The sequence below is a fragment of the Chiloscyllium plagiosum genome, chromosome 30 (genome assembly GCF_004010195.1).
Source record: "Chiloscyllium plagiosum isolate BGI_BamShark_2017 chromosome 30, ASM401019v2, whole genome shotgun sequence".
In the NCBI taxonomy this organism is placed as follows: domain Eukaryota; kingdom Metazoa; phylum Chordata; class Chondrichthyes; order Orectolobiformes; family Hemiscylliidae; genus Chiloscyllium; species Chiloscyllium plagiosum.
The window spans coordinates 3,479,040-3,505,371 of record NC_057739.1 but is presented as its reverse complement, the minus strand read 5'-3'; the positions used below and the strand labels follow the sequence as shown (position 1 = coordinate 3,505,371).

The following is a 26,332-nucleotide window of genomic DNA, read 5'->3' as shown; positions in this document are numbered from 1 at the left end:
TCTGGGGCAGAAATTACCTGTATAAGGAAGACGGATTGCACCTGAATTGGAAGAGGACAAACATACTGGCAGGGAGATTTACTAGAACTGCTTGGGAGGATTTAAACTAGTAAGGAGGGCTTGTGGGACCCAGAGAGATAATGAAGAAGAGATCAATTTGAGAGTGGTACAGTTGGTAAAAAACCGCAAGTCCAACATTCAGGGCAGGCAGGAACAAAGGTAGGACAGATAAATTAAACTGCGTGTATTTCAATGCAACAGGGCTAACAGGGAAGGCAGATGAACTCAGGGCATGATTAAGAACATGGAACTAGGATATCATGGCAATTACAGAGACGGGGCTCAGGGATAGACAGGACTGGCAGCTTAATGTTCCAGGATACAAATGCTATAAGAAGGATAGAAAAGGGGGGCAAGAGAGGTGGAGGAGCAGCGTTTTTAGTAAGCGATACCATTACAACTGTACTTACGGAGGCTATGGAAATATGTCCAGAGAGGTTATTTGGGTGGAAGTGAGAAATTAGAAAGAGATGATCACCTTATTGGAATAGTACCATTGACCCTCCCCAATAGTCCGCGGGAAACAAACAAATTTGTAAGGAGATCTCAGTTATCTACAAGAATAATAGGGTGGTTATGGTCAGGGATTTTCACTTTCTAAACACAGAATGGGACTGCCATAGCGTTAAAGGTTATGATGGAGAGGAGTTTGTTGAAGTGTGTACAAGAAAATTTTCTGGTTCGGTATGTGAACGTACCTAATAGAGAAGGTGCACAACTTCACCTAATCTTGGAAAATAAGGCAGGGCAAGTGCCTGAGCTGTCAGTGGGGGAGCACTTTGGGGCCAGCGACCACAATTCTATTAGCTTTAAAATAGTGATGGAAAAGGATAAGCCAGATCTAAAAGTTAAAGTTCTAAATTGGAGGAAAGCCAATTTTGACGGTATTAGGCAAGAATTTTCAAAAGTTGATTGGGGGCAGATGTTTCCAGATAGAGCTGGAAAATGAGAAGCCTTCAAAAGTGAGATAATAAGAAACCGTTTGTCCCTGCTAGAGTTAAAGGCAAGACTGGCAGGTGTAGGAAATGCTGAATGACGAGAAAAATTGAGGTTTTGGTCAAGAAAAAGAAAGAAGCATATATCCGATATAGACAGCAGAGATCGAGTGAATCCTTAGAACAGTGTAAAGGTTAGTGTACACTTAAGAGGGAAATCAGGAGGGCAAAAAGGGAACATGAGAAAGCTTTTGCAAATAGGGTTAAAGAGGATCCGAAGGGATTTTACAAATACATTAAGGACAAATGGATAACTAGGGAGAGAATAGGGCCCCTTAAAGAGCAGCAAGGCAGCCTATGTGTGGAACTGCAGGAGATGGGGGAGATACTAAACAAGTATTTTGCATCACTGTTTACTCTGGAGAAGGACATGGAAGATATAGAATGTAGAAAAATAAATAATGACATTTTGAAAATTGTCCACATTACAGAAGAGAAAGTGCTGTACATCCTAAAACGTATAAGGGTGGATAAATCCCTGGGACCTGATCAGGTGTACCCTAATACTCTATGGGAAGTTAGGGGAGTGATTGCTGGGCCCCTTGCTGAGATATTTCTATCATTAATAGCCACAGATGAGGTATCGAAAGACTGGGTGTTGACTAACATGGCGCCACTATTTAAGAAAGATGGTAAGGAAAACCCAGGGAACTACAGACTTAGCAGGTGTCATCAGTGATGGGCAAGCTGTTGGAGGCCATCCTGAGGGACAGGATTTACATGTATTTGGAAAGGCAAGGATTTATTCAGAATAGTCAACATGGCTTTGTGTGTGGAAAATAATGTTTCACTAACTTGATTGAGTTTTTTGAAGAAGTAACGAAGAGGACTGATGAGGGCAGAGCAGTGAATGTGTTCTATATGGACTTCAGTAAGGAATTCAACAAGGTTCTTCATGGTAGACTTGTTAGCAAGATTAGATTACATGGAATACACTGAGGACTGGCTATTTGGATACAGAACTGGCTTGAAGGTAGAAAATAGAAGGTGGTAGTGGAGGGTTGCTTTCCAGACTGGATGCGTGTGACCCGTGGTGTGCCACAAGGATTGGTGCTGGGTTCACTGCTTTTCGTCATTTATATAAATGATTTGGGCATGAACACAGGAGGTATAGTTAGTAAGTTTGCAGCTGACACCAAAATTGGAGGTGTAGTGGACAGCAAAGGTTATCTCAGATTACAACGGGATCTTGATCAGATGGGCCAATGGGCCGAGGAGTGGCAGATGGAGTTTAATTTAGAAAAATGAGGTACTGCATTTTGGAAAGGCAAATCAGGACAGGACTTATACACTTAATAGTAAGGTCATAGTGAGTGTTGCTGAACAAAGAGACCTTGGAGTGCAGGTTCATAGTTCCTTGAAGGAGAGTTGCAAATAGACAGGTTGGTGAAAAAAGCGTTTGGTAATGCTTCCTTTATTGGTCAGAGTATTGAGCATAGGAGTTGGGAGGTCACAATGAGGCTGTACAGGATATTGGTTAGGCTACTTTTGGAATATTGTGTGCAATTCTGGTCTCCCTCCCATTGGAAGGATGTTGTGAAACTTGAAAGGGTTCAGAAAAGATTTATAAGGATGTTACCAGGGTGGGATAGCTTCAACTATAGGGAGATGCTGAATAGGCTGGGGCTGTTTTTCTTGGAGCATTGGAGGCCGAGGGGTGACCTTATAGAGGTTTTGAAAATCATGAGGGGCATGGATAGGGTAAATAGGCAAGGTCTTTTCCCGGTGTTGGGGGTGTCCAAAACTAGACAGCATAGGTTTACGGTGAACGGGGCAAGATTTAAAAGGCACCCGAGGGGCAACGTTTTCATGCAGAGGGTGGTGCATGTATGGAATGAGCTGCCAGAGGATGTAGTGGAGGCTAGTACAATTACAACATTTAATCAGCGTTGGGACCACAATTATTTACAATTTATATAGATGATTTGGAGTTTGGGGCCACGTGTAGGGTGACAAAGTTTGCAGATGACACTGAGATGAGTGGCAGAGCAAAGTGTGCAGAGGGGTGGAGGTTAGTACAACTGCAACATTTAAAAGGCATCTGGATGGATATCTGAATAGGAAGAGTTTAGAGTGATATGGGCCAGGTGCTGGCAGGTGGGACTAGATTGGGTTGGGATGTCTGATCAGCATGGACGGGTTGGACCAAAAGGTCGGTTTCCATGCTGTATAGCTCTATGACTCTATGACTATGACTTTGCAGAGGAACATTGAGTGAGTGGGCAAAGGTCTGGCAGACGGAATACAATGTTAATAAATGTGAAGTCATACATTTTTGGTAGGAGTAACAGTAAAAAGGATTATTACTTGAATGGTAAGAAATTGCATCATGCTGCTATGCAGAGGGACCTGGGTGTCCTTGTGCATGAATCACAGAAGGTTGGTCTGCAGGTGCAACAAGTAATTAGGAAGGCAAATGGAATTTTGTCCTTCATTGCTAAAGGGGTTGATTTTAAAAGCAGAGAGATTATGTTGCAGCTGTACAGGGTGCTGGTGAGGCCACACCTGGGGTACCATATGCAGTTTTGGTCTCCTTACTTGAGAAAGGATGTTCTGGCACTGGAGGAGGTACAGAAGAGGTTCACTCGGTTGATTTCAGAGTTGAGGGGGTTGACTTATGAGGAGAGACTGAGTAGATTGGGATTATATTCATTGGAATTCAGAAGAATGAGGGGGGATTTTATAGAAACATATAAAATTATGAAGGGAATGGATAAGATAGAAGTAGATAGGATGTTTCTACTGGCAGGTGAAGCTATGACAAGAGGGCACAGCCTCAAGATTATAGGGAGCAGATTTAGGACTGAATTGAGAAGGAAATTCTTCACCCTGAGGGTTGTTAATCTATGGAATTCTTTGCCCAGTGAAGTAGTTGACGCTACTTCAGTAAATGTTTTTAAAGCTAACATAGATTTTGTTTGAACAATAAAGGAATTAAGGAATCTGGTGAGAGTGCAACTAAAGTGGATCAGGGTCCACGAAAAAACCAGCCATGATCTTATTGAATATTGGAGCAGGCTCCAAGGGCCAGGTGGCCTACTCCTTGCTCCTAGTTCTTAAGCTGTTATGTTCTAAAAGACATCAGGATGGGTATATAAATAAGAATGGATTAGAGGGACATGGGCCAAGTTCTGGCAAATGGGACTAGATTAATTTAGGATATCTGGTTAGCATGGAGAAGTTGGACCAAAGAGCCTGTTTCCGTGCTGTACATCTCAATGACTCTACGCATTTTAAAAATAAATGTTAACTTATTGAATTTCCTGAATTTTCTAATTTGCTCTCAGATTTCCAGCTTTCAGTTCCCTTTTAAAACCTTTACTAGTAATTCACTGGATTGTAGAATGCGTGACCAGAATCTGCTGCACAAATATTCAAGCCACGTGCAAGTTTTCACTTCCTTGGTTGGATCTTTTAGGTCAAGACAAAGAAACTACATTAACACCATGGTCAACATCTGCATCTGAAACATCAATTATGTGGGAGGCTTTCCAACTCAAAATAAATAACAACTCAAAAAATTAAACTTTTGTGACTTAGCAAGTAAAGACACAATACGCTGGGTTCATTTCCCAATTCTGACATACTCACCTCCTCTAGCTGGGTGAGAAAGGAGTTCTCATATTCTCCACGGCACAATCTGCCCACGTGTTCTTCTATCATTTTATGCAGGATGGTTGTGATGGCGCTTGCACTGATTCGTTCTAAAAGGTTCAGTGAGTGCCTGCCAATAAACAAAACTAAAATTAACAAACAAGAGGACATCTAGTTTTCTCAAGATTAAACCTGTGACATTAACTTTTATACTGACTCTTGCAGATTGATCAGAGCAATCCAATGGCTGACCTTTCAAAACCTTTGTAATAAACCTGTACCTGACCACAGAAAGCAATTCACAGCCTCAGCTAGAAAGATGAGCACTCCAGAAATATGGTTTTACCTTCAGTAATCCAGTTAGCAACTCGTGATGAGATCTATGCTGCAGAGTACTGGTACTTACTTTAACAATTTAAGTGCACCAGTTATGATGAACAGAGCAGATATTGAGTCAAGTGTATCAGTGGACACTAGATTCAACAGCTTAGAGATCTTTAAAATTAATGAAGAGGGTCAGTATGGCAGTCGTAGAAAATGTTCTTCCACTTGTGGGGAATTAACTTTAGATTTAGATTACTTACAGTGCAAAAACAGGCCCTTTGGCCCAACAAGTCCACACTGACCTGCCGAAGCGCAACCCATCCAGACCCATTCCCCTACATTTACCCCTGCACCTAACACTATAGGCAATTTAGCATGGCTAATTCACCTAACCTGCACATTTTTGAACTGTGGGAGGAAACCGGAGCACCCGGAGGAAACCCACGCAGACACGGGGAGAATGTGCAAACTCCACACAGTCAGTCGCCTGAGGCGGGAAAACAATTCAAAACAAGAAACTATTAAATCCAGTAAGGAACTCAGGACAAATTTCTTTACTCAGAGTGGTGAGAATGTCACATGGAGTTGTAGCGGTGAACAGTACAGTCGTACATCAAAATCACTTATATAGTGCACAGTGAAGCAGGTTACCTAAGAGTACAACGAGATCTTGATTAGTTTGGCCAATGAGAAGGACCTGTTTCTGTGCTTCATACCTCTATGACTCTATGATTGAAGAGGCAGTTGGATGATTTGTGTCTTTTGTTTCATGTTTGGGATGTCGATGTTGCTTACGAGAGGTTGTATAGGCAGAGGCGCTGCAATGTCTAGGAAGAGCCTAGTTTAACAATGGCAAAGGAATGGACAGTTCTCCCAGTTCAGGTTTTTTTTTAATTTTGTTTTAGTTGTAACAGTGAGAAGCTGCTGCAGTGCAGAGAAAGGTTTCAAGCTTCAGCCTTGATTACTGGCTGACCCTCCTCTATGAAATCTCTTCTGCCTGTAAGAATCTGCGTTCGAATTTACGTCTTGCCAAGGGGTGTGTTTATGGGATGTTAGAGGAATTAGTTAAGTTTCTGTATTGAGTCGGTTGAGTTTTCCAATAGTTAAGTTATTCTAAATTTCGTCTTCTTTTGTTCATGTTTCAATTGCACTGCTGCCTCACAGCTCCAGGGACCTGGGTTCAATTCCAGTCTTGGGTGGCTGTCTGTGTGGAGTTTGCACATTCACCCAGTGTCTGCATGGGTTTCCTCCGGGTGCTCCAGTTTCCTCCCACAGTCCAAAGATGTGCAGGCTATGTGAATTGGCCGTGCTAAATTGCCCATAGTGTTCAGGGAAGTGCATTACTCAGGAGGAAATGTAGAGTAATAGAGGAATGGGTCTGGGTAGATTACTCTTAGGAGGGTTGGTATGGACTTGCTGGGCCGAAGAGCCTGTTTCCATACTGTAGGAATTCTAATCCTAATTCTAAAACTGTAGTGGTTAAATAAATTCTGTTTTACTTAAAACTGGGTGGTTTGACCAGCTATATCACACCTGAAATATGCACTTCAAACTGCCTTTAAAATAAGAAAAAGTTAGGATCTAGACTACATTCTTAAAGTATTTTGAGGGGGTCTAGCCTGGTTCATAACAGTACTGGTCTTTAAAATAGAGAAATCTTGTTATGAGAAGAGATTGCATAGACTGGGACTATACTCACTGGAATTTTAAAATACATAAAATTATGAGGGGATTAGATAAGATAGAAGCAGATTTAGGACTGAGTTGAGGAGGAACTTCTTCACCCAGAGGGTTGTGAATGTGTGGAATTTCCTGCCCAGTAAGGCAGTTGAGGCTACCTTGTTGAATGTTTTTAAGGGAAGGATTTATGAACAGTAAAGGAATTAAGGGTTATGGTGAGCAGGCGAGTAAGTGGTGCTGAGTCCATGAAGACATTAACCACGATCTTACCGAATGGCAGAGCAGCTCGATAGGCCAGATAGCCAACTCCAGGTCCTATTTCTTATGCTCTTTTGTTCAACTGTACAACTGTACAGGGCATTCATGAGGCCGCAACAGGAGCACAGCGCACAGTTTTAGTCCTTGTATTTAAAAAAGGGTATAATGGCATTTGAGGCAGTTCAAGAGAGATATATTAGGTTGATTATAAGGATGAAAAGATTTATTTATCAAGAAAAGCTAAACACATTAGGCCTTTATTTATTAAGGTTTTTAATCAATGAGGAGTGATCTTACAGAAAGTTGGAATAAAGGGCACATTTTCAGGATGACAAGTTGTAAATTATTGAACTGCCACATGCTCAGTCCCCCCATACTGGCAATGAAGCAGTCTACAGAAGATTCACTACATTGATCCTGAGTATAGAGGGATTTTCTTAGGAGAACAGGTTAGGCGAGCAGGGCTTCTGGAGCTCGCTAGAGTTTAGAAAAATGAGAAGTGACTGCATTGAAACATAAATAATTCTCAAGGGGCTTTACAGCATGGATGCAGAGAGGTTTTTTACACTTGTAGAAGCTCTAGGACTAGAGGGCATAATCTCAGAGTAAGAGGCCATCCATTTAAGACAAATATCTTCTTTCAGAAAGTAGTCAATCTATGCAATTTTTCACCACAGAAGGCTGTCAAGTCTAGGACGTCAAGTATATTCACAGCTGAGATAGACTGATTTCTAACTATTAAGGGAATTATTGGTGATGGGGATAAGGCAGAAAACAGAGTTGAGAATTATCAGATCGGCCTTAATCTCCTTGAGTGACAGAGTGGATTTGATAAACCAAATGGTCTATTTCTGTTTCTAAATATTCTGGTCTTAAAATGTGGGACCACATGTAAACCACCATATCAGTGCTACTGCAAACCAAGAACAGACTTCAACACAACTCTCAACTTTAAAGTGCACCCTAATGATCATGTAGCATGACTATAAAGAATCACAGCTCATCAGATTATATATTCATATAAATTGTCTCCTCTTCCCCAACTCTATACTGCAATTTACAGAGTAAAGAAAGGACCTGCTCCCTGACCTTCATCTCATTATCTCAAAAGATATCATAAATTCAAGGGAGTGACTATTAAATTTTTCTACACTACTATTTCAGATAGAGGAACAGTAATCAGAGTATCTCTACGTAGGACTAACTATAACGGTTAGATGATAGCATATCCATGCAAGGTTGTACTGTACATAAGAGTCATATTATTCTGACATAAGATATCAGTAAACATGCAGCAGCCAAAGGAATGCAGGGTTCTTCTTTCAGTTTAATCACATGATGGCATAAGCAAATCAACAACCATCCTTAATAACCTCAGAATTTTCAGAATCGTATTACTCAGAACATGCAGCACAGGAACCAGTTGAGCTGGTGTTTACACTTGACACAAACCTCTATGTCACTCATGTCACCCTATCAACAGGGCCTTCTATTAATTTCTCTTGTACGTGTTTATCTAGCTTCCCCTAAAATACATCCATTGCATTGAATCCAAACATTTCCATGGTAACAAGTTCCAAATTAGCACCACTCACTCTGTGAAGAACTTTCTGTTGAATTCGATTATAGTTGATACACACGCTATTAGATATCATGGAAATTGGGCAACATTTTTGTTTATTTTAATATTACTTGTAAGGAACAAACCATGGTTTATGTCAATTACATTAACTGTTATGCAAGACTTTATTCACAGAAAGTACTGGAGAAACTCAAATCTGGTAGTCTCTGTGGAGGTTGAAACATATTAAACGTTGAATGCCCAATAATTCTTCACCAGATCGAGTTTCACCAGCCCTTTATTTTTGTTTCAGCAACTAGCATCTACAATGTTTTGTTTATCATTCCCCTGACAGAAATATTTCACCATTCCTTTAGAGAATCCTGAACTCCCCACCTAACTTCACTAGAGATGTCCCTGCCCCTGCTGATTTACTTTCTCCTAATTAGGACAGACTATAAATGCTGAATAAAAACTGTAAGAAATGCAGATGCTGTAAATCAGAAACAAAAACAAATCACTGGAAAAGTTCAGCAGGTCTTTCAGCATCTGTGAAGAAATGAGAGTTAGCATTTTGGGGCTGGTGACCCCTCCTCAGAATTACTTTTCCAGCAATTTCTGTTTTTGTTGTTGACAATAAATGCTGGCCTTATAACGTTGCCCACACGTTGCTCACAGAGTCATACAGCACAGAAACAGACCCTTCGGTCAAACCAGTCCACGCCAATCATAATCCCAAACTAAACTAGCCCCACCTCCCTGCTCCTGACCCATATCCCTCCAAATCTCTCCTATTCATATATCTATCCAAACGTCTTTTAAACATTGCAATTGTATCCACATTCACCACTTCCTCAGGAAGTTCACTGAACACACGAACCACATCATGAAAGAGAGAAACTCACTGTTGAGTCAGAGGTTAATGGGTTGAAGATCCACTCCAGAGACTCGAGTACACAATTGATTGACATTTCAGGACAGCTCAAGGAAGCTTTGCATTGTTGGAAGTCATACCTTCTGGAGGAGACAAAATAGAGTTCCCTTGCCCCCTCAGGTGCATTCTGCGGCAATATTTCAAAGAGAAAGAAGTAATTCCTGTCATAGCATCATAGAGATCTACAGCACAAGAAAGGGCCCTCCAGCCCATAATGTCCACACCAAAGTCAAACACCTAACTGATTTCATTTCCAACTTTTGGCCCATATCCTTATATACCTTGGCATTGCAGTGTCCTCACTAACAATCATGATCGAACCAAGAGGAAAATTTAATTTCGTCTGTGGGGGGGAAATTGCCTGCTTGATTTTCTATAAGAAAACAGTTTCCGACATTTCATAAGTGTCTCATTGGTACCAAGGCAAAATGGAGGCACTGAAAGATGTTACAGAAATGTAATTTTTTTAAAATAAGGCTTTTCAGGCTGCCCATTGATTCAATTAATTAATTACCATGCAATGAGTGTGATGACTGTTTGCTCAGCACACAATCTTAAATCAGGATAAGACAACAGGAAATCCTCTCACCTAAACATCTGTAGTACCTTCTGTAAAAGCTATATAAACTTTCATGTATAATAAATTATTTTATTATCTGACAGCTATGGGACCAGGAATGTACCAATTGATCAAATATTCCTGATGATCAAGAGGTCCACATGAATAATGTAAAACCACACGCTAAGTAATAGAAATGTAATGCAGGGGGCATACATATCTGTTATACTTACAGCATAAATCGCTTAAATAATAATACACTATTGCCTTAAATAAAACTTACTGGTGAGAATCTTCTCCCTCGCACCCTCAACTGACTACTTGGATATTGCAGTATTTGAGGAGAAATTGAATTGACTGTTGATATTGCATACGTTCATACGATTGAACGAGTATATTTACATTGAGATAAATAAATTTAAAAACTATAACTGCACAGAATAGTACAGCAAACTTCGCAGTATTTGAGGTATCTAATTTTTGCAGGTTTATCAAGAGTACCAGTTCATAAGGTGTCAGTTGAATCAAAGTTTGCTGTACTAAATACTTGATTGCCATCTGGTGCCAAATCAATACTACAGCAACTTGGTTTTAAAGCAATATGACCTTTGTTCTTTCTTTTCAGCATTTACCCAGAAATTATATAAAAATGTTAAATCCTCATTTGAATGCTACCAATCAGGCCTTCACACTTCACCATAATGGTTTTTGGGTAACTAGAGAAAGGGTTGGCCCACTCAAGGACAAAGGAGGAAAGTTATGTGTGGAGCCAGAGAAAATGGATGAGATTCTTAAAGGGTACTTTGCATTGATATTCACCGAGGAGAGGGACATGACGGATATTGAGGTTAGGGATAGATGTTCGATTACTTTTGGTCAAGTCGGCATAAGGAGAGAGGAAATGTTGGGTATTCTAAAAGGCATTAAGGTAGAAAATCCCCAGGTCCGGATAGGATCTATCCCACATTACTGAGGGAAGCGAGAGAGGAAATAGCCGGGGCCTTAACAGATATCTTTGCAACGTTCTTGAACATGGGTGAAGTCCCAGAGGACTGGAGAATTGCTAATGTTGTCCCCTTGTTTAAGAAGAGTAGCAGGGATAACTCAGGTAATTACAGACTGATGAGTCTGACATCGGTGTTGGGGAAGCTGCTGGAGAAGATATTGAAGGACAGAATTTATTCCCATTTGGAAGAAAATGTGCTTATCAGTGATAGGCAAATTTGTTTTGTGCAGGGACAGTCTTGTCTTACCATCTTAACAGAATTCACTGAGTAAGTGACAAAGTTGATTAATGAGGGAAGAGCTGTAGATGTCACTTCAGTAAGGCATTTGAAAAGGTTCCCCATGTTAGGCTGATGGAGAAGGTGAAGTTGCATGGGGTCCAGGGTGTACTCGCTAGATCAATAAAGAACTGGCTAGATAACAGGAGACAGGGAGTAGAAGTGGAAGGGAGTTTCTCAAAATGTAGACCTGTAGATTCGTGCTGGGACCACCATTTGTGATATACATAAATGATCTGGAGTATGGTATAGGTGGTCTGATTAGCAAGTTTGCAGATGACACTAAGATTGGTGGAGGAGCAGATAGTGAAGGGGAGTGTCAAAGGATACAGCAGAACATAGATAGACTGGAGAGTTGGGCAGAGAAATGGCAGATCGAGTTCAATCCGGGCAAATGTGAGGGGACATAAATTTAAGGTGAAGAGTGGAAGGTATGGGGGGATGTCAGGGGTAGGTTCTTTACCCAGAGAGTGGTGGAGGGCATGGAATGCGCTGCCTGTGGGAGTGGCAGAGTCAGAATCATTGGCGACCTTTAAGCGGCAATTGGATAGGTAGATGGATGGGTGCTTAAGCTAGGACAAATGTTCAGCACAATATCGTGGGCCGAAGGGCTGTTCTGTGCTGTATTGTTCTATGTTCTATGATGCATTTTGGAAGATCCAATTCAAGACCAAACTCTACAGTAAATGGAAAAGTCCTGGGGAATATTGATGTACAGACAGATCTGGGTGTTCAGGTCCATCATTCCCTGAAGGTGGCAATGCAGGTCAATAGAGGGAGTGGTCAAGGAGGCATACTGCATGCTTTCCTTCATTGGTGGGGTATTGAGTACAGGAGTTGGCAGGTCATGTTATAGTTGTGCAAGAATTGGGTTCGGCCACATTTTGAATACTGCATACATTTCTGGTCGCCCCATTACCAAAATGATGTGGATGTTTTGGAGAGGCTGCAGAGGATGTTCACCAGGATGTTACCTGGTGTGGAGGGTGATAGCTATGAAGAGAGTACATTAGGATTATTTTCATTAAAAAGATGGATGTTGAGGAGGGACCTGATTGAGGTCTACAAAATCATGAGAGGTATAGACAGGGTGGATAGAAAGAAGCTTTTTCCCCCAGAGTGGGGGACTCAATTACTAGGAGTCCACGAGTTCAAAGTGAGAAGGGAAAAGTTTAAGGGAGATATGAGAGGAAAGTTCTTTACAGATGGTGGTGGGTGCTTGGAACGTATTGCCAGCGGAAGTGGTAGAAGTGGATACAATAGCTTCATTTAAGATGTATCTTGACAGATACATGAATGGGCAGGGAGTAAAGGGATACAAAACCTTAGAAAACAGGCGACAGGTGTAGATAGAGGATCTGGATCGGCGCAAGCTTGGAGAGACAAAGGGCCTGTTCCTCTGCTGTAATTCTCTTTGTTCTTAAAGCTATGGTCTCTAGTTTTGGTCTCTCACACCCTGGAGAAAAGACGTTGCCTATTTACCCTATCCATGCTCATGATTTTATAAACCTCTATAAGGTTTATAAAGGTTTCCTCAGCCTCTGACACTCCAGGGAAAACAGCCCCAGCCTATTCAGCCTCTCCCTATAGCTGAAACCATCCAATCCTGGCAACATCCTTATAAATCTTTTCACAACATCCTTCCTATGGGTTGGAGATCAGAATTGCACACAATATTCCAAAAGTAGCCGAACCAATGTCCAGTACAGCCTCAACATGACCTCCCAACTCCAATACTCAATGCTCTGACTAATAAAGGAAGCATACCAAATGCCTATTTCACTATCCCATTTATCTGCGACTCCACTTTCAAGGAACTATGAACCTGAACTCCAAGGTCTCTTTGTTTAGTAACATTCCCATTAAGTGTATAAGTCCTGGGGGGATCCAAGATGGTGGCGACCCAGCAAGTCTGAGTCGACAGTGCTCCTCCCAAGACTTGGGCAAAGTGGGTTATCCACCCCCACCACACTCACCAAATCATTTAAAATAACTGTTTAATTTAATTAGTTGCTTAGTGTTGTATTTAAACAATTTAATCTTCAGTAAAAATGACTAAAGGGAAGGGAGCCTGCAGCTCTCAGCAAGCAGGAACCCCTCCCCCACCCTCTCCACCTGCAGCAGAGGCGCCCACAGCTGCCCCGGGGGACTTACCTACTGTGGCAAGCCTCGTGGAAATCATCTCCAAGCTGGACGCGAAGATCGACGCTTTCATTTAAGAATCCCAAAGTCGACTGGACTCACTCTCGGCCGCGCTGCAAAAGCACGACCGAGACATTAAAGAAATCGAGTGCCGAGTTGGAGGGGTGGAGCTAAAGGCCGCGACCTCCGAAACCACAGCGCAATCGGCCGTGGATCAGGTCCGGACTCTCGAACAGCGAGTCCAGACCTTAGAGAATCATATTGATGACCTCGATAATGAGGTCGCCAAAAAAATATTCGTTTGCTGGGCCTTCTTGAACGGGAAGAGGAAGGCCAGCTTACAGCGTTTCTTGAGCAGTCGCTGCCACAGCTTTTAAATCTGGAGGCTGGATCAGGCCAGGTAAGAGTAGAATGGGCCTACCGGGTCGCAATACGCGGGCCCGGCTCGAACCAGCGCCCTCACCCCATCCTGTTCCAGCTGCAGAGCTATAGGGAGAGGCAGATACTCCTAGAAGCCTCTAGAAATCTTGGAAAAGATTCCCAAGCCATGATCTATAAAGGATCCAAGATCATGTTATTCCAGGACTTTTCCCCAGCTCTGGTCCGAAAGAGGAAGGCATTCGATGAGGTGAAGAAGTGTTTAAGGGACTTAAATATTCAGTACTCCTTATGCTACCCAGCGACGCTACGCTTTAACCATGAAGGATCCGTGTATAACTTCGGATCGTCAGAAAAGGCCAAGGAATTTTTGGACTCTCTTAGATAAATTGTAAGAGACAATGGATGTTGGTTTGCCTTTCCCCCACTCCGGTTTATATCCCCCCTCCTTTTTCTTTTTTCTTGCCTTACTGTTTAGTATTATCTTGGGGGGTGGGGAGAGGGATTTATTTATTATATATGTTTATACATGGTATTAACATTACCAAATATATCCAGGTGTGGGTGGGGGGGGTGAGGGTAGGGTGCTCACTGTTAACTCAAGCTTTGTATTATATCTGAATTCTCCTCATCCTATTGAGGAGCGCCTGGGTCAAGGGTGGGGCATTGGTTGGGACAGGATACGATGGACCTTTGGAAAGGAAGTGACACCCCCTGGGAACAAGGGGGAAAATCTCCATTTAAATACGTTTTTTTTTATTATTTAGAAATAGTTTTTTTATTATACTGTTGTGAGTGTATTAAAGAGCCTTTATTTTTGTGAATTTTATATGCTCTATGCTCGGGATGTTTTGGATAGAGTTTCCCCTCCCGGGGGATCTCGGATTTGCCCGGATGATTATGGTTGATCAGTCGGTTAAATGGTGCACCTGGAATGTCAAGGGAAGTAATTCACCAGTCAAAAGGAAGAAAATATTATCAAATCTTAAGAAAGAAAGAGTTGATATTGCTCTCCTACAGGAGACACATCTGTTGGATAAAGAACACTTGAAATTAAAACAGGGTGGATTTGATCAGGCCTTTTTTTCTTCTTTTAGCTCAAAAATTAGGGTTGTTTTTAATCTTGTTCGGAAGAATTTCCCTTTCAAAATCCTAAATCAGATAAAAGATGAATCTGGACGATATATTCTGATTAAAGCCCTTATAAATGGAGAGGAATATGGGATTTTAAATTTGTACTGCCCCCCGGCACACCCCTTTAAATTTATAACGGAAGCCTTCTCAAAATTGATGGCTCTTGGTGCCCGTCATACAATTATAGGGGAAGACTTTAATTGTATTATGGATCCGGAAATAGATAGGATTCCCAAGAGTACTGCAGGAGCATCTCCCAGATCTCGACAATTGATGGATCTGAACAAAGAATTAGGATTAGTAGATGGATGGAGATTTCTCCATCCACAGGGCAGAGATTTTTTCTTTTTACTCCAATCCACATAAATGCCATACCAGAATTGATATGTTTTTTGCCCCCTCGATTTTTTAAAATTCCATATCATCCTGTAAAATAGGTAGTATAGCAATTTCCGACCATGCTGCTGTGTATATGGAAACTAAGGTGAGGAACAATGGGACATCCCCTCAGCATTGGCGTATGGACCCCTTCCTAATGAAAGACAGTAAATTTGTAAAGTACTTCTCTCAAGAATTTAAAACTTTTTTAGAAATTAATTTAGGTACGGCTAGCAACCCATCAATGATGTGGGAAACCATCAAAGCTTACGCGGGAGGTTTGATCGTCTCCTACTCAGCAACCCAGAAAAAATTAAAGGGAGAACAACAGCGTCAGCTCGAAGCTCGCTTAAAAGCAGCTGAAACTGCCTATGCTGATAGACCTTCTATTATTAAATTGCAAAGGATTACGGCCCTTAGGACAGCTCTAAACACTACGCTTACCCAAACGGCTAAGAGGGAAATATTATTTGCAAAACAAAGGTTATATGAATTTGGCGACAAACCGGGTAGATACTTAGCTTTTCTTGCAAAGAAACAAAAGGCCCCTCAAACTATCACGTCTATCAAGGAAAGTACGGGTATTTTGACTCATGATCATAAAAAGATTAATGCAATCTTTAGAAAATTTTATTCTGAATTATATAAATCGTAGGATTGTGAAGACAGGACTAGGAGGATGCAATCATTTTTTTAAAATTTGACCTTTCTGGGTCTAACTCCGGAACAGGTATCGGTCTTAAATGCTCCCCTAACAGTCCAAGAAATACTTGACGCAATCAGGCAACTTCAGAGCGGTAAGGCACCTGGCCCAGATGGCTTTCAAGCTGAATTCTATAAAGAATTTACAGGAATACTGGCTGGTCCACTTATGGACATGTATAACTATGCATATAGTCAGGGCTGTCTACCGCCTTCGCTGAAAGAGGCAAATATCTCTCTTATCCTTAAAAAAGGAAAGGATCCAGAAGATTGTACGTCATACAGACCAATACCCTTGCTAAATGTAGATTTTAAAATCCTTTCTAAAACGTTAGCATTGAGACTAGAAAGGGTACTGCCACATATCATAAAGGAGGATCAGATGGGGTTTATTAAGGGCCGTAGATCATCCAACCCCACCCCCCCTCCGGCCTATCACCCTCACCCTCCTTCCACCTATCGTGTTCCCAGCGCCCCTCCCCCAAATTCCCTCCCCTCTACCTTTTATCTCAGCCCGCTGGGCACACCAGCCTCATTCCTGAAGAAGGGCTTATGCCCGAAACGTCGATTCTCCTGCTCCTCGGATGCTGCCTGGCATGCTGTGTTTTTCCAGCACCACATTTTTCAATTCCATGAGATCTAACCTTGCTAACAAATCTACCATGAGGAATCTTGTCGAATACCTTACTGAAGTCCACATAGATCACGTCCATTACTGTGTCCTCATCAATCCTCTTCGTCACTTCTTCAAAAAACTCAATCAAGTTAGTGAGACATGATTTCCCATGAACAAACTCATGTTGGCTACCCCTAATCAGTCCTTGCCTTTCCAAATACATGTAAATCCTGTCCCTAGGGCTCCCTCCAACAACTTGCCCACCACTGATGTCAGGCTCACTGGTCTGTAGTTCCCTGGCTTTTCCCTACTACCTTTCTTGAATGGTTGTACCTTGTTAGCCAACTTCCAGTCTTAGGGCATCTCACCTGTGGTTATCGATAAATCAAATATCTCAGCAAGAGACCTAGCAATCTTTTCCCTAGCTTCCCAGAGTTCTAGGGTACATCTGATTAGGTCCTGAGGATTTATCCACCTTTATGCATTTTAAGACGTCCAGCACCTTCTCCTCCAGCACATATTTCAAGATGTCGTTATTTATTTCCCCATGTTCTGTACCTTCCATATCTCACTCCACAGTAAACACTGACGCAAAATAGTTGTTTAGTATCTCCCCATCTCCAAACATAGTGGCCTTGCAGTTTTTTAAGGGGCCCTATTCTCTCCTTGGACATCCATTTGTCCTTAATGTATTTATAAAATCTCCTTAATCCTGTTTGCCAAAGCTATCTCATGCCCCCTTTTTGCCCTCCTGATTTCCCTCTTAAGCATATTCCTACTACCTTTATACTTTAAGGATTCACTTGACCTCTGTTGTCTATACCGGATATAAGCTTCCTTCTTTTTCTTAATAAAGGCCTCAATTTCTCTAGTCAAGCAGCATTCCCTACACCTACCAACCATGCCCTTCTCTCTAACAGGAACATACTGTCTCTGGACTCTTGTTATGTCATTTTTAAAGGGTTCCCATTTTGCAGCCTTCTGTCTATTTGGAAACTTTCTCCACAATCAACTTTTGAAAAATCTTGCCTAATACTGTCAATCCCTCAACTGCCTTCCCTAATTTAAAACTTTTAACTTTCAAATCGGGGCAGCACGATGGCTCAGTGGTTAGCACTGCTGCCTCACAGGACCAGGGACCAGGGTTCGATTCCAGCCTTGGGCAACGGTCTGTGTGGGGTTTGCACATTCTATCCGTATCTGCATGGGTTTCCTCCGGGTTCTCCGGTTCCCTCCCAAAGTCTGAAGATGTGCAGGTTAGGTGAATTGGTCGTGCTAAATTGCCCGTGGTGTTCCAGAATGTGTAGGTGAGGTGTATTAGTCCGGGCAATGTTAAGTAATAGGGTAGGGGAATGGGTCTGGGTGTGATACTCTTCAGAGGGTCGGTATGGACTTGTTGGGCCAAATGGCCTGTTTCCACACTGTAGGGTTTCTATGATTGTAATGATTAGATTAGATTAGATTACTTACAGTGTGGAAACAGGCCCTTCGGCCCAACAAGTCCACACCGACCCGCCGAAGCGCAACCCACCCATACCCCTACATTTACCCCTTTAACCTAACACTACAGGCAATTTAGCATGGTCAATTCACCTGACGCGCACATCTTTGTGAATGTGGGAGGAAACCGGAGCACCCGGAGGAAACCCACGCAGACACGGGGAGAATGTGCAAACTCCACACAGTCAGTCGCCTGAGTCGGGAATTGAACCCGGGTCTCTGGCGCTGTGAGGCAGCAGTGCTAACCACTGTGCCACCGTGCTGCCCACAATCCAGTCTATCATTTTCCATCACTATTTTAAAACCAACAGAATTATGGTCACTGGCCCCAAAGTGCACCCCCACTGATACTTCAGTCACCTGCCCTGCCTTATTTCCCAAGAGTAGATCAAGTTTTGTACTTTCTCTCGTAAATGCATCACATGCTGAATCATAACATTTTCTTGAATTTACTTAAATTCCTTTCTATCCAAGCCCTTAACACTGTGGCAGTTCCAGTTTATGTTTGGAAAGTTAAAACCCCCTATCATAACCATCTTATTATTCTTACAGATAATTGAGATCTCCTAACAAATTTGTTCCTCAATAGCTCACTTACTACAGTACAATTCCAGTAAGGTGATCATCCATTTCTTCTTTCCTCCCTAAGTACAGTCATAATGTTAGCCCTTATCAACAATGCCACTCCCCCTCCTCTCTTGCCCCTCTTTCTACCTTTCCTGTAGCATTTGTATCCTGGAACATTAAGCTGCCAGTCCTGTCTATCCCTGAGCCATGTCTCTAATTGCCATGATATCCCAATCCCATGTTTCTAACCATGCCCTGAACTCATCTGCCATCTCTGCTGGGCCTCTTGCATTGAAATAAATGCAGTTTAATTTAGCTGCCCTACCTCCTTCTCTGCTTTGTTCCTGCCTGTCCTGGCTCTTTGACTTGCTGCTTTTCCCAACTGTCCAAGTCTAAGGCTGATCTCTTTCCTCACTATCTCCCTGGTTCCACACCCCACCTTACTAGTTTAAATCTTCCCAAGCATCCCTAGCAAATCTCCCTGTCAGTAGATTCCGTCCTTCTTATACAGGTCACTTCTACCCTAGGAGAGATTCCAATGATCCAAAAAAAAGTGAATCCTTCTCCCCTGCACCAGTTCCTCAGCCATGCATTCAGCTGTTCTATCCTCCTATTCCTACCCTCACTAGCTGCTGGCACAAGGAGTAATACAGATATTGGCACCTTCGAGGACCTCCTTTTTAATTCCTGTCTAACTTCCTATATTCACTTTTCTTCTCCTATGTTGTTAGTACCAATGTGTGCAACGATCTCCAGTTCATCCCTCTCCCCTTAAAAGATTAAATTCTGAATATTTATCTGGACATTTGTGCAATATTAAAGAGTTAAACTGCACTGACTGAACATTCTGGAATTGGCTGGGGACAACATTCATGATGTTCAGGGCCTCTTTTGACTCGACCTCTCATGCCTGCGAAGGGGGGAGTAAAAGGGGGTCACCTAGCTTGTATAAGCTTTAATAAACTTTGACTGTTTGTAGAAGTCGGCGTGTGCAAATTACATCTCGTGTGTGAAACCTCGAAAAAGGAACCTAACATCACCACCAGAGATATACCTCCCTCCACAGCCCATCTGCATTCCACAGAGACCATTCCCTCCGTGATCCCTTTGTCAGGTCCATGGCCCCCACCAAATGACCCTCCACACACAGCACCTTCCCTTGCTGCCGCAAGAGGTGTAAAACTTGCATCCTCACCTCCCCAATCACCTCAGTCCAAGGCCCCAAAGGATGTTTTTACATCCAGCAGAGATTTTCCTGCACATCCAAACGCCTCATCTTCTGTGCTCATTGCTCTCAATGTGGTCTCCTCTACTTTGGGAAGACAGGACATCAACTCGCAGAATGTTTCAGGGAACATCTCTGGGACACATGCACTAAACAACCCCATCGCCCTGTGGCTGACTACTTCAACTCCCCCTCCCACTCCCCAAAGGATCTGCAACTCCTGGGCTGCCTCCACTGCAAACTAGAAGAAGAACACCTCGTCTGCATCTACTTATCGACTTCCCAACTACCTTACCACACCCCCATCCTCCTATTTAACTCTCAGCCCCATAATACACCCCCACACCCATTCCTGAAGGGATTATGCACAAAATGTCCAAGTGTCCTGCTCCTCGGATGCTGCCTGACCTGCTGTGGTTTTCCAGCACCACCCTTTGCAGCCCTGGTTTAACAATGCCAGAGATTTTAAAATTCACATTCTTACATTTTTAATTTCCTCCATAACAATGTCCCTCTCCATTCCTGCAACCTTCTCCCGCCCGAGATCCAACAAATTATTAGGTTTTAATTTTGACCTCTGATCACTTCTAAATGCTCCACCATTGACAGCTATGCCACGAGGTGCCTGGTCTAATTTCCCTCAAATTCCCTATTTAAACCTCTCCATTTTGCTAAACTGTTGTCAGTAATGAAGAGTGGAACATTGGAAGGCATACATTACCCAGTATAGTTCTCACACGTACATCCCGCCTACTGCAAGGAACCCCAGTTGAACTATAAATGGGAATGGAAGTCAGATATTGCTATACAGCTAAAATACCAGATGAGTATCGCAACTTGAAATAACAGGTGATGCACATTTTTAGCTGTAAAGATTATGTTGCTTTTGAAGTAGTTGGATCGTCATAATGAGTCAGAGCCAGTGCCGGGGGTTTTAAGTTAAGGAAAAAACTACTTGACAACAGCTCTCAGATTGGTCACGCTACAGTCTGTTACACACTGGTGGGAGCTGTGCAGCCAGCGTAATCCTGAACCTACATGCAGAAAATATCTTTCTCCCTTCTCAGCGTGTGAGTGAGAAGACAAAACAAAACCAAGAAACCTTAAAAGAAAAGTTTAATACAAGAAAAGTGGTGGAGTGGGTGTTTTTCTGGCTGGAGGTCCATGACTGCAGCGACCTCTGCTGTTTGTGACTTATATAAATGACTTGGATGAAAATGTAGATGGGTGAGTTAGTAAGTTTGCAAATAATACAAAGATCAGTTGCCTTGTGGAGAGTACTGAAGGTTGTCAAGGGATAGAGCCAGATGTAGATCAGTCGCAAATACGGGCGGAGAAATGGCAGATGGAGCTTAACCTGGGTAAGTGTGATGTGCTGCATTTTGGGAGAACATAGGTTAAGGAAAAGTACTTAATTAATAGTGGGACTCTGAACAGCATTGATGTATAGAGGGATCTTGGGGTTCAAATCCATAGCTCCCCGAAAGTGGCCACACAGTAGAGAGGGCAGTAAAGGTCGGTGAACTGAGTACATGAGTCAGGATGTCACATTACAAATTTCTAAGACTTTGGTTAGGCCATATTTACAGCATTAATCAAAAAGTGTGACACTGGAAAAAACATAGCAGTTCAGGCATCATGTGAGAAGCAGGAGAGTTCATATTGGCGTTCCGTTCCCGTCTCAGTTGAAGCAAAACGCTCAGAGACATAGTATACCTTTCCCTCCTTCATCTTTATTCTGGGCTCTGAAGGGAGGGAGAATGATCTCCCATGTGCACAGAGTCATGAGTTCTCGGTCTTCTCTCAAACAGCAGTTTCTTAATGAATTATATAGTCACTTACAGGAAAGAGCAGCCAGAGAAGGTAACATACATATTGATTGGGTGACCATTACAATCAGCGAGTGTCAATAGAAAAGATGTAACATCTGCGGTTACACAATGAATGATTCCAGCTATTTTATTTGGGAAGTTTCATTTGGAGAACATATTTTGAAATATTCTGCATTTACTTCCCACAAATATTTGAGATTTAAATCTGAACTGAAACCGCCTCTTCAATTGCTAAAGCACAGGAAACATTTTGCTATTTTCCTGCTGTTCTAGATTTTGGAAATACTTTTCCTGACAGCTTTCACATTAGCCAAGTATTGCTGTTAAAGTATTATTGGTAACAAATTATTGTTAAAGGAAAATAATTTTTGAATAACCTGAACAGGATACCTGAGGGTTTGATTGTAGGGCCATTGATTATTGTTTATAATTGACTGATTGTTGAGGTAGTACAATTTAAAAGTTAATGGATTGTATAAAACTTGATAATGTCATAAATAGTGAACAGAGTAATAGACTTTAAGAATTCAAAGAAGACTGAAATAGGCAGACACAATTTAGTGTAGTTAAACATATGACTGTCTTCATACTGATAACCATCTTGGCAAGGAAGGAATGAGACAGGAAATGCAGAGATACTTTCAGCAGCTAACATCGTCTCTTGAGTTTCTTCATTCACAGGTAAAGTACTCCTTCGGACCATTGCCCTCCACAACCTGATCCAACAGATTCAATCAGCTCCCCAGTCATGAGCACGAAAAGTGAAGAAACTAACAGTTGATAAGCTTTTTGTCAGTGGCCTTCCTATGTACATTAAACCACGTGAGCTTTACCTCGTTGTTCGATCATTTAAGGGATGTGAAGGTTCACGGATCAAGTTAACATCACAACAGCCAGACGGCTTTGTTACATTTAACAGCAGAGCAGGAGCAGAAGCAGCAAAGATTGCTGCATTCACCTAACCTGCAGCTGCACTGCACACTCAGATGTGTGGTATACTCCATCTGAAGCATCGCTGTAAGGACGCAAGTCTCGTCAGCTTTGTTAAATATTTGACTGCCCTTATCCAAGAATTCAGATTTCTCCATGGAGTGGTGTGCAAGGCCAGACAGGATTTCCTTTTCAGGTTGGACTTTACTGAATGAGACTTTAGAGAACTAGCTCATTTCCACTCGACTTGGAGGGGAAGCACAAAAACTAATTCTTTCATTGCTCCTCTACACTTTCCAACATTTGAACCACTTCAGCTCAATGTAATTAAAATTGCACTGCTCTCATTGTTATTGGAAGCTTAAGACAGAAGCTTCTAAATCACTATCAAATTTTTTCCACATGGGAGGATTCTTCAAACTCTATTTACTGTAATGGACTTGTAATTTTTGTTGTTATAATCGCTGTGTGTCAATAACTTGCTCAAATATTGGCTGTCAGAGTCTTATGAAAGCTGGTAGTGCCATCTAGGTGGTTTATCATGAAATAATAAGAGGAAGGAATGAGAAAGTGTATAAGGTATGAGCAGGTAAGGAAAGAGGTAAGTTTTGAGTTTTGGGAAACAAAAGGTTCAACTAGCATGACTCAGCTCAGATAAGAACTTGCAGTGAACAATGAGGTGCTGAAGGTAAGGGTAGTGGGTTAACAAGGTAGAAAAGCATTCATTATGTAAAGCCATTTAACAAGGTGAAGAAGCATTCAGTATGTAAAGTCAGTTATCAAGGTGAAATATATTTATTATGTGAAGCCAGTTATTCATTGTGTAACAGCAGATGGCTTAATCTTTACTATTGACACTCACTGATTGTAACTGTCACCCAATCAATACATATGTTGCCTTATCTGGATGCTCCTCCTGTAAGTGACTACATAATTCATTAAGAAACTGCTGTTTGAGAGAAGACCGAAAACTCATGTCTCTGTGCACATGGGCCATCATTCTCTCTCTCTCTCTCTCTCTCCAGGGTCCAGGAATAAAGATGAAGGAGGTAAAACTATGCTATGTCTCTGAGTGTTTTGTTTCGACTGAGGTGGGAACGGGATGACACTAAAAAGTACAACTGGCAAACTGCTAAATTATGAACAAAAGATTGATACTTACAATACGTGATTGACTTTTGCAAACTGCTCCACAGCAGTGGTACACCAGCATTGCTCTTTCGCAGCATTACAGCCAGCACAGTTTAGCAGTTCTATATCATCGACTGCATTCTCATCTTCCTCTTCATTCATGCTATCTCCATTCCGTAGGGTCTTGTCTTGGTGCACATAGATACTGAAAGCACGAGTGTAAAACTCATGTATAATCTCCTGAAAGGGTTGTACAGTTGAGAAGAACAACACAGCTTTAACCATCGTGTAGACCTTATCCCTTAGTGTTCCAGGTCCTACACTGATAATCAGACCCGCCTCAATCCAAGTCTCTAAATATTTCAGACTGCACAAGTAGGGTGCTAGTCTTTGATCCAGCATATAGAAGGCATCATATAGGAGCTTTGAGCGCTGTTGCTCTGTCACCATGTTCTCTCTTTGTGTGAGAAAGTCCCAGAACTCTGCTGCAATGTTCTTCTGAAGGTCTACCTGCAACACCTCCATAAACCATTCCATTGCCACGGATTGCAAACCATGCTGCCGTAAAGTTTCTAATGCAACATGCAGATCATCCTCAACGAAGTCACTCCCACTTCCCAATCCAGACGCTTCCTAAAAAAGGATATTTAAACACAAAAACTCATTCTTTCATTGCTCCTCTACACTTCCCAACATTTGAACCACTTCAGCTTAATGTAGATTAGATTAGATTTCCTACAATGTGGAAACAGGCCCTTCGGCCCAACAAGTCCACACTGGCCCTCCGAAGAGCAACCCACCCAGACCCATTCCCCTACATTTACCCCTGACTAATGCACGAAACACTACGGGCAATTTTGCATGGCCAATTCACCTAACCTGCACATCTTTGGACTGTGGGAGGAAACCCAAGTAGACAGGGGGAGAATGTGCAAACTCCACACAGTCGCCCGAGGAAGGAATTGAATCCGGGTCCCTGGCGCTGTGAGACAGCAGTGCTAACCACTGAGCCACCGTGCCACCCCTTAAAATTAAAATTGCACTGCTGTCATTGTTATCAGAAACAAATCATCATCAAACATCTTCATAATAAAACAGTTACACCTAGAGAAATGTTGTCATCAGTGAATCTTAACAGGTATAATGGTGTCACTTTAGAACAGTTTAAAGGTGTGGCCATCAATCAGGTCAGAGAAGGGGAAAGTAGACAGGGAAGGACAGAGGGTGAGCAATACGGATGAGGTTAGCTCAGGTGAGACGTTGGGTGGAACAGAGGATGCAAAGCAGATTATGGAGCTATGGGTTTGTCAAGTTGATTAGACAGTGTGTAGCCATAGTGCCATTTCATAACTGCTCTAAACTTCAAGCCCCAGATCCTACCCATTAGCAAGATCAACGAACATAGCCATTGCTGAAGTGTACCTCCAAAGATCATCAGCCCCTTATCCAAGGGGAACCGCAACTCTCCAGCCCCTTATCCAGAGGGGCACTACCCCAACTGAGTCAAGACTGTGCTGCTGGCAAAGCACAGCAGGTCAGGCAGCTTCCTGATGAAGGGCTTATGCCCGATATGTTGATTCCCCTGCTCCTCAGATGCTGCCTGACCTGCTGTGCTTTCCCAGCAGCACACTCTTGACTCTGATCTCCAGCATCTGCATTCCTCACTTTCTCCTACTACCCATCCCCACCCTCCCAACCCCATATTAAGGGGGTACCACCCTCTTATCTAGGGGGCACCACCTCCAACAGCCCCTTATTAAAGGGGGCACCACATTTTTTTTATCCAGAGGGGCACCAGCTCCAGTAGCCCCTTATTAAAGGGGTGGGCGGGCACTACCTCCACCAGACCCCTCCGCGCCTTATCCTGAAGGGGACCCTCTTCACCAAAGCAGACACCGTCCTGCCCAGTGTAGACTCGGCCACCATTCTCCTTCAATGTGGCAGACAAACATGAACCGAGAATCCGAGTCTGCACTCACCAGGCCGAGTGCAGAGAGGGGGACGAGGCCGGCGCTCAGTCTACTCCAGGCGGCTGACAGGCTGAGGCCGCACGAACGAGAAGTTTCCAGCAGCGCCATCGCGCCCAGTGCGGGAACGCGCCTGCGCAGTAATCACCAGGCAGTGACACTGAGACCCGCGCGCAGCGGGGTGCGTGTACCTGAAAGTCCCCCAGTTTTTTTGCCGGTAATCCTTTTTTCTTTAAATTGTGACGATTATTGTCAATCTTAGTTACATTCTGGAACTAAACAGATGACGATTTCACTGGAAGGAAAAACCATAGATGAACTGTTGCCATGACAGCAAGCTGTCGCAGCGGAATGTCGTCACAGGGTCAACGTTCGGTCGCAGGTTGATGACGCAGGCAGGGCTCGAGCGGTTCCTCTAGTTACCGGGAAGGCGCCATGTCCCAGCAAGGGGCCGCGCTGCAGAGTTACAACAACGAGCTGGTGAAATGTGAGCGTCGGGAGGAGGGAGAGGACGGTCGGGAGTGATGGCATAGGGAATCTCGGGGTCGGGGAGGAGGGGGGTAACAGTGGGTGGGAGGTACG

The 26,332-nt window shown here is 42.8% G+C and overlaps 2 protein-coding genes across 4 annotated transcripts in view; one reads left to right on the top strand and one right to left on the bottom strand.

The window, feature by feature from the left end:
- anapc2 (anaphase promoting complex subunit 2) overlaps positions 1–26,018 on the bottom strand; it is a 59,838-nt gene extending 33,820 nt beyond the window's left edge. For both annotated transcript variants that reach the window (XM_043719834.1, XM_043719835.1), the window contains exons 1-3: positions 25,763–26,018; positions 23,815–24,416; positions 4,647–4,779 (exon numbers count right to left, since the gene is read on the bottom strand). In XM_043719834.1, the coding sequence (XP_043575769.1) occupies positions 4,647–4,779; positions 23,815–24,416; positions 25,763–25,861 (834 nt within the window). In that variant the 5' untranslated portion in view covers positions 25,862–26,018. The remainder of the gene's footprint in view (positions 1–4,646; positions 4,780–23,814; positions 24,417–25,762) is intronic.
- An 83-nt stretch (positions 26,019–26,101) lies between these two features.
- Positions 26,102–26,332, top strand: part of ssna1 (Sjogren syndrome nuclear autoantigen 1) — an 8,372-nt gene continuing 8,141 nt past the window's right edge. The window contains exon 1 of one of the 2 annotated variants that reach the window (XM_043719836.1): positions 26,102–26,237. In XM_043719836.1, the coding sequence (XP_043575771.1) occupies positions 26,186–26,237 (52 nt within the window). In that variant the 5' untranslated portion in view covers positions 26,102–26,185. The remainder of the gene's footprint in view (positions 26,238–26,332) is intronic. The other variant, XM_043719837.1, reaches the window with a different exon arrangement.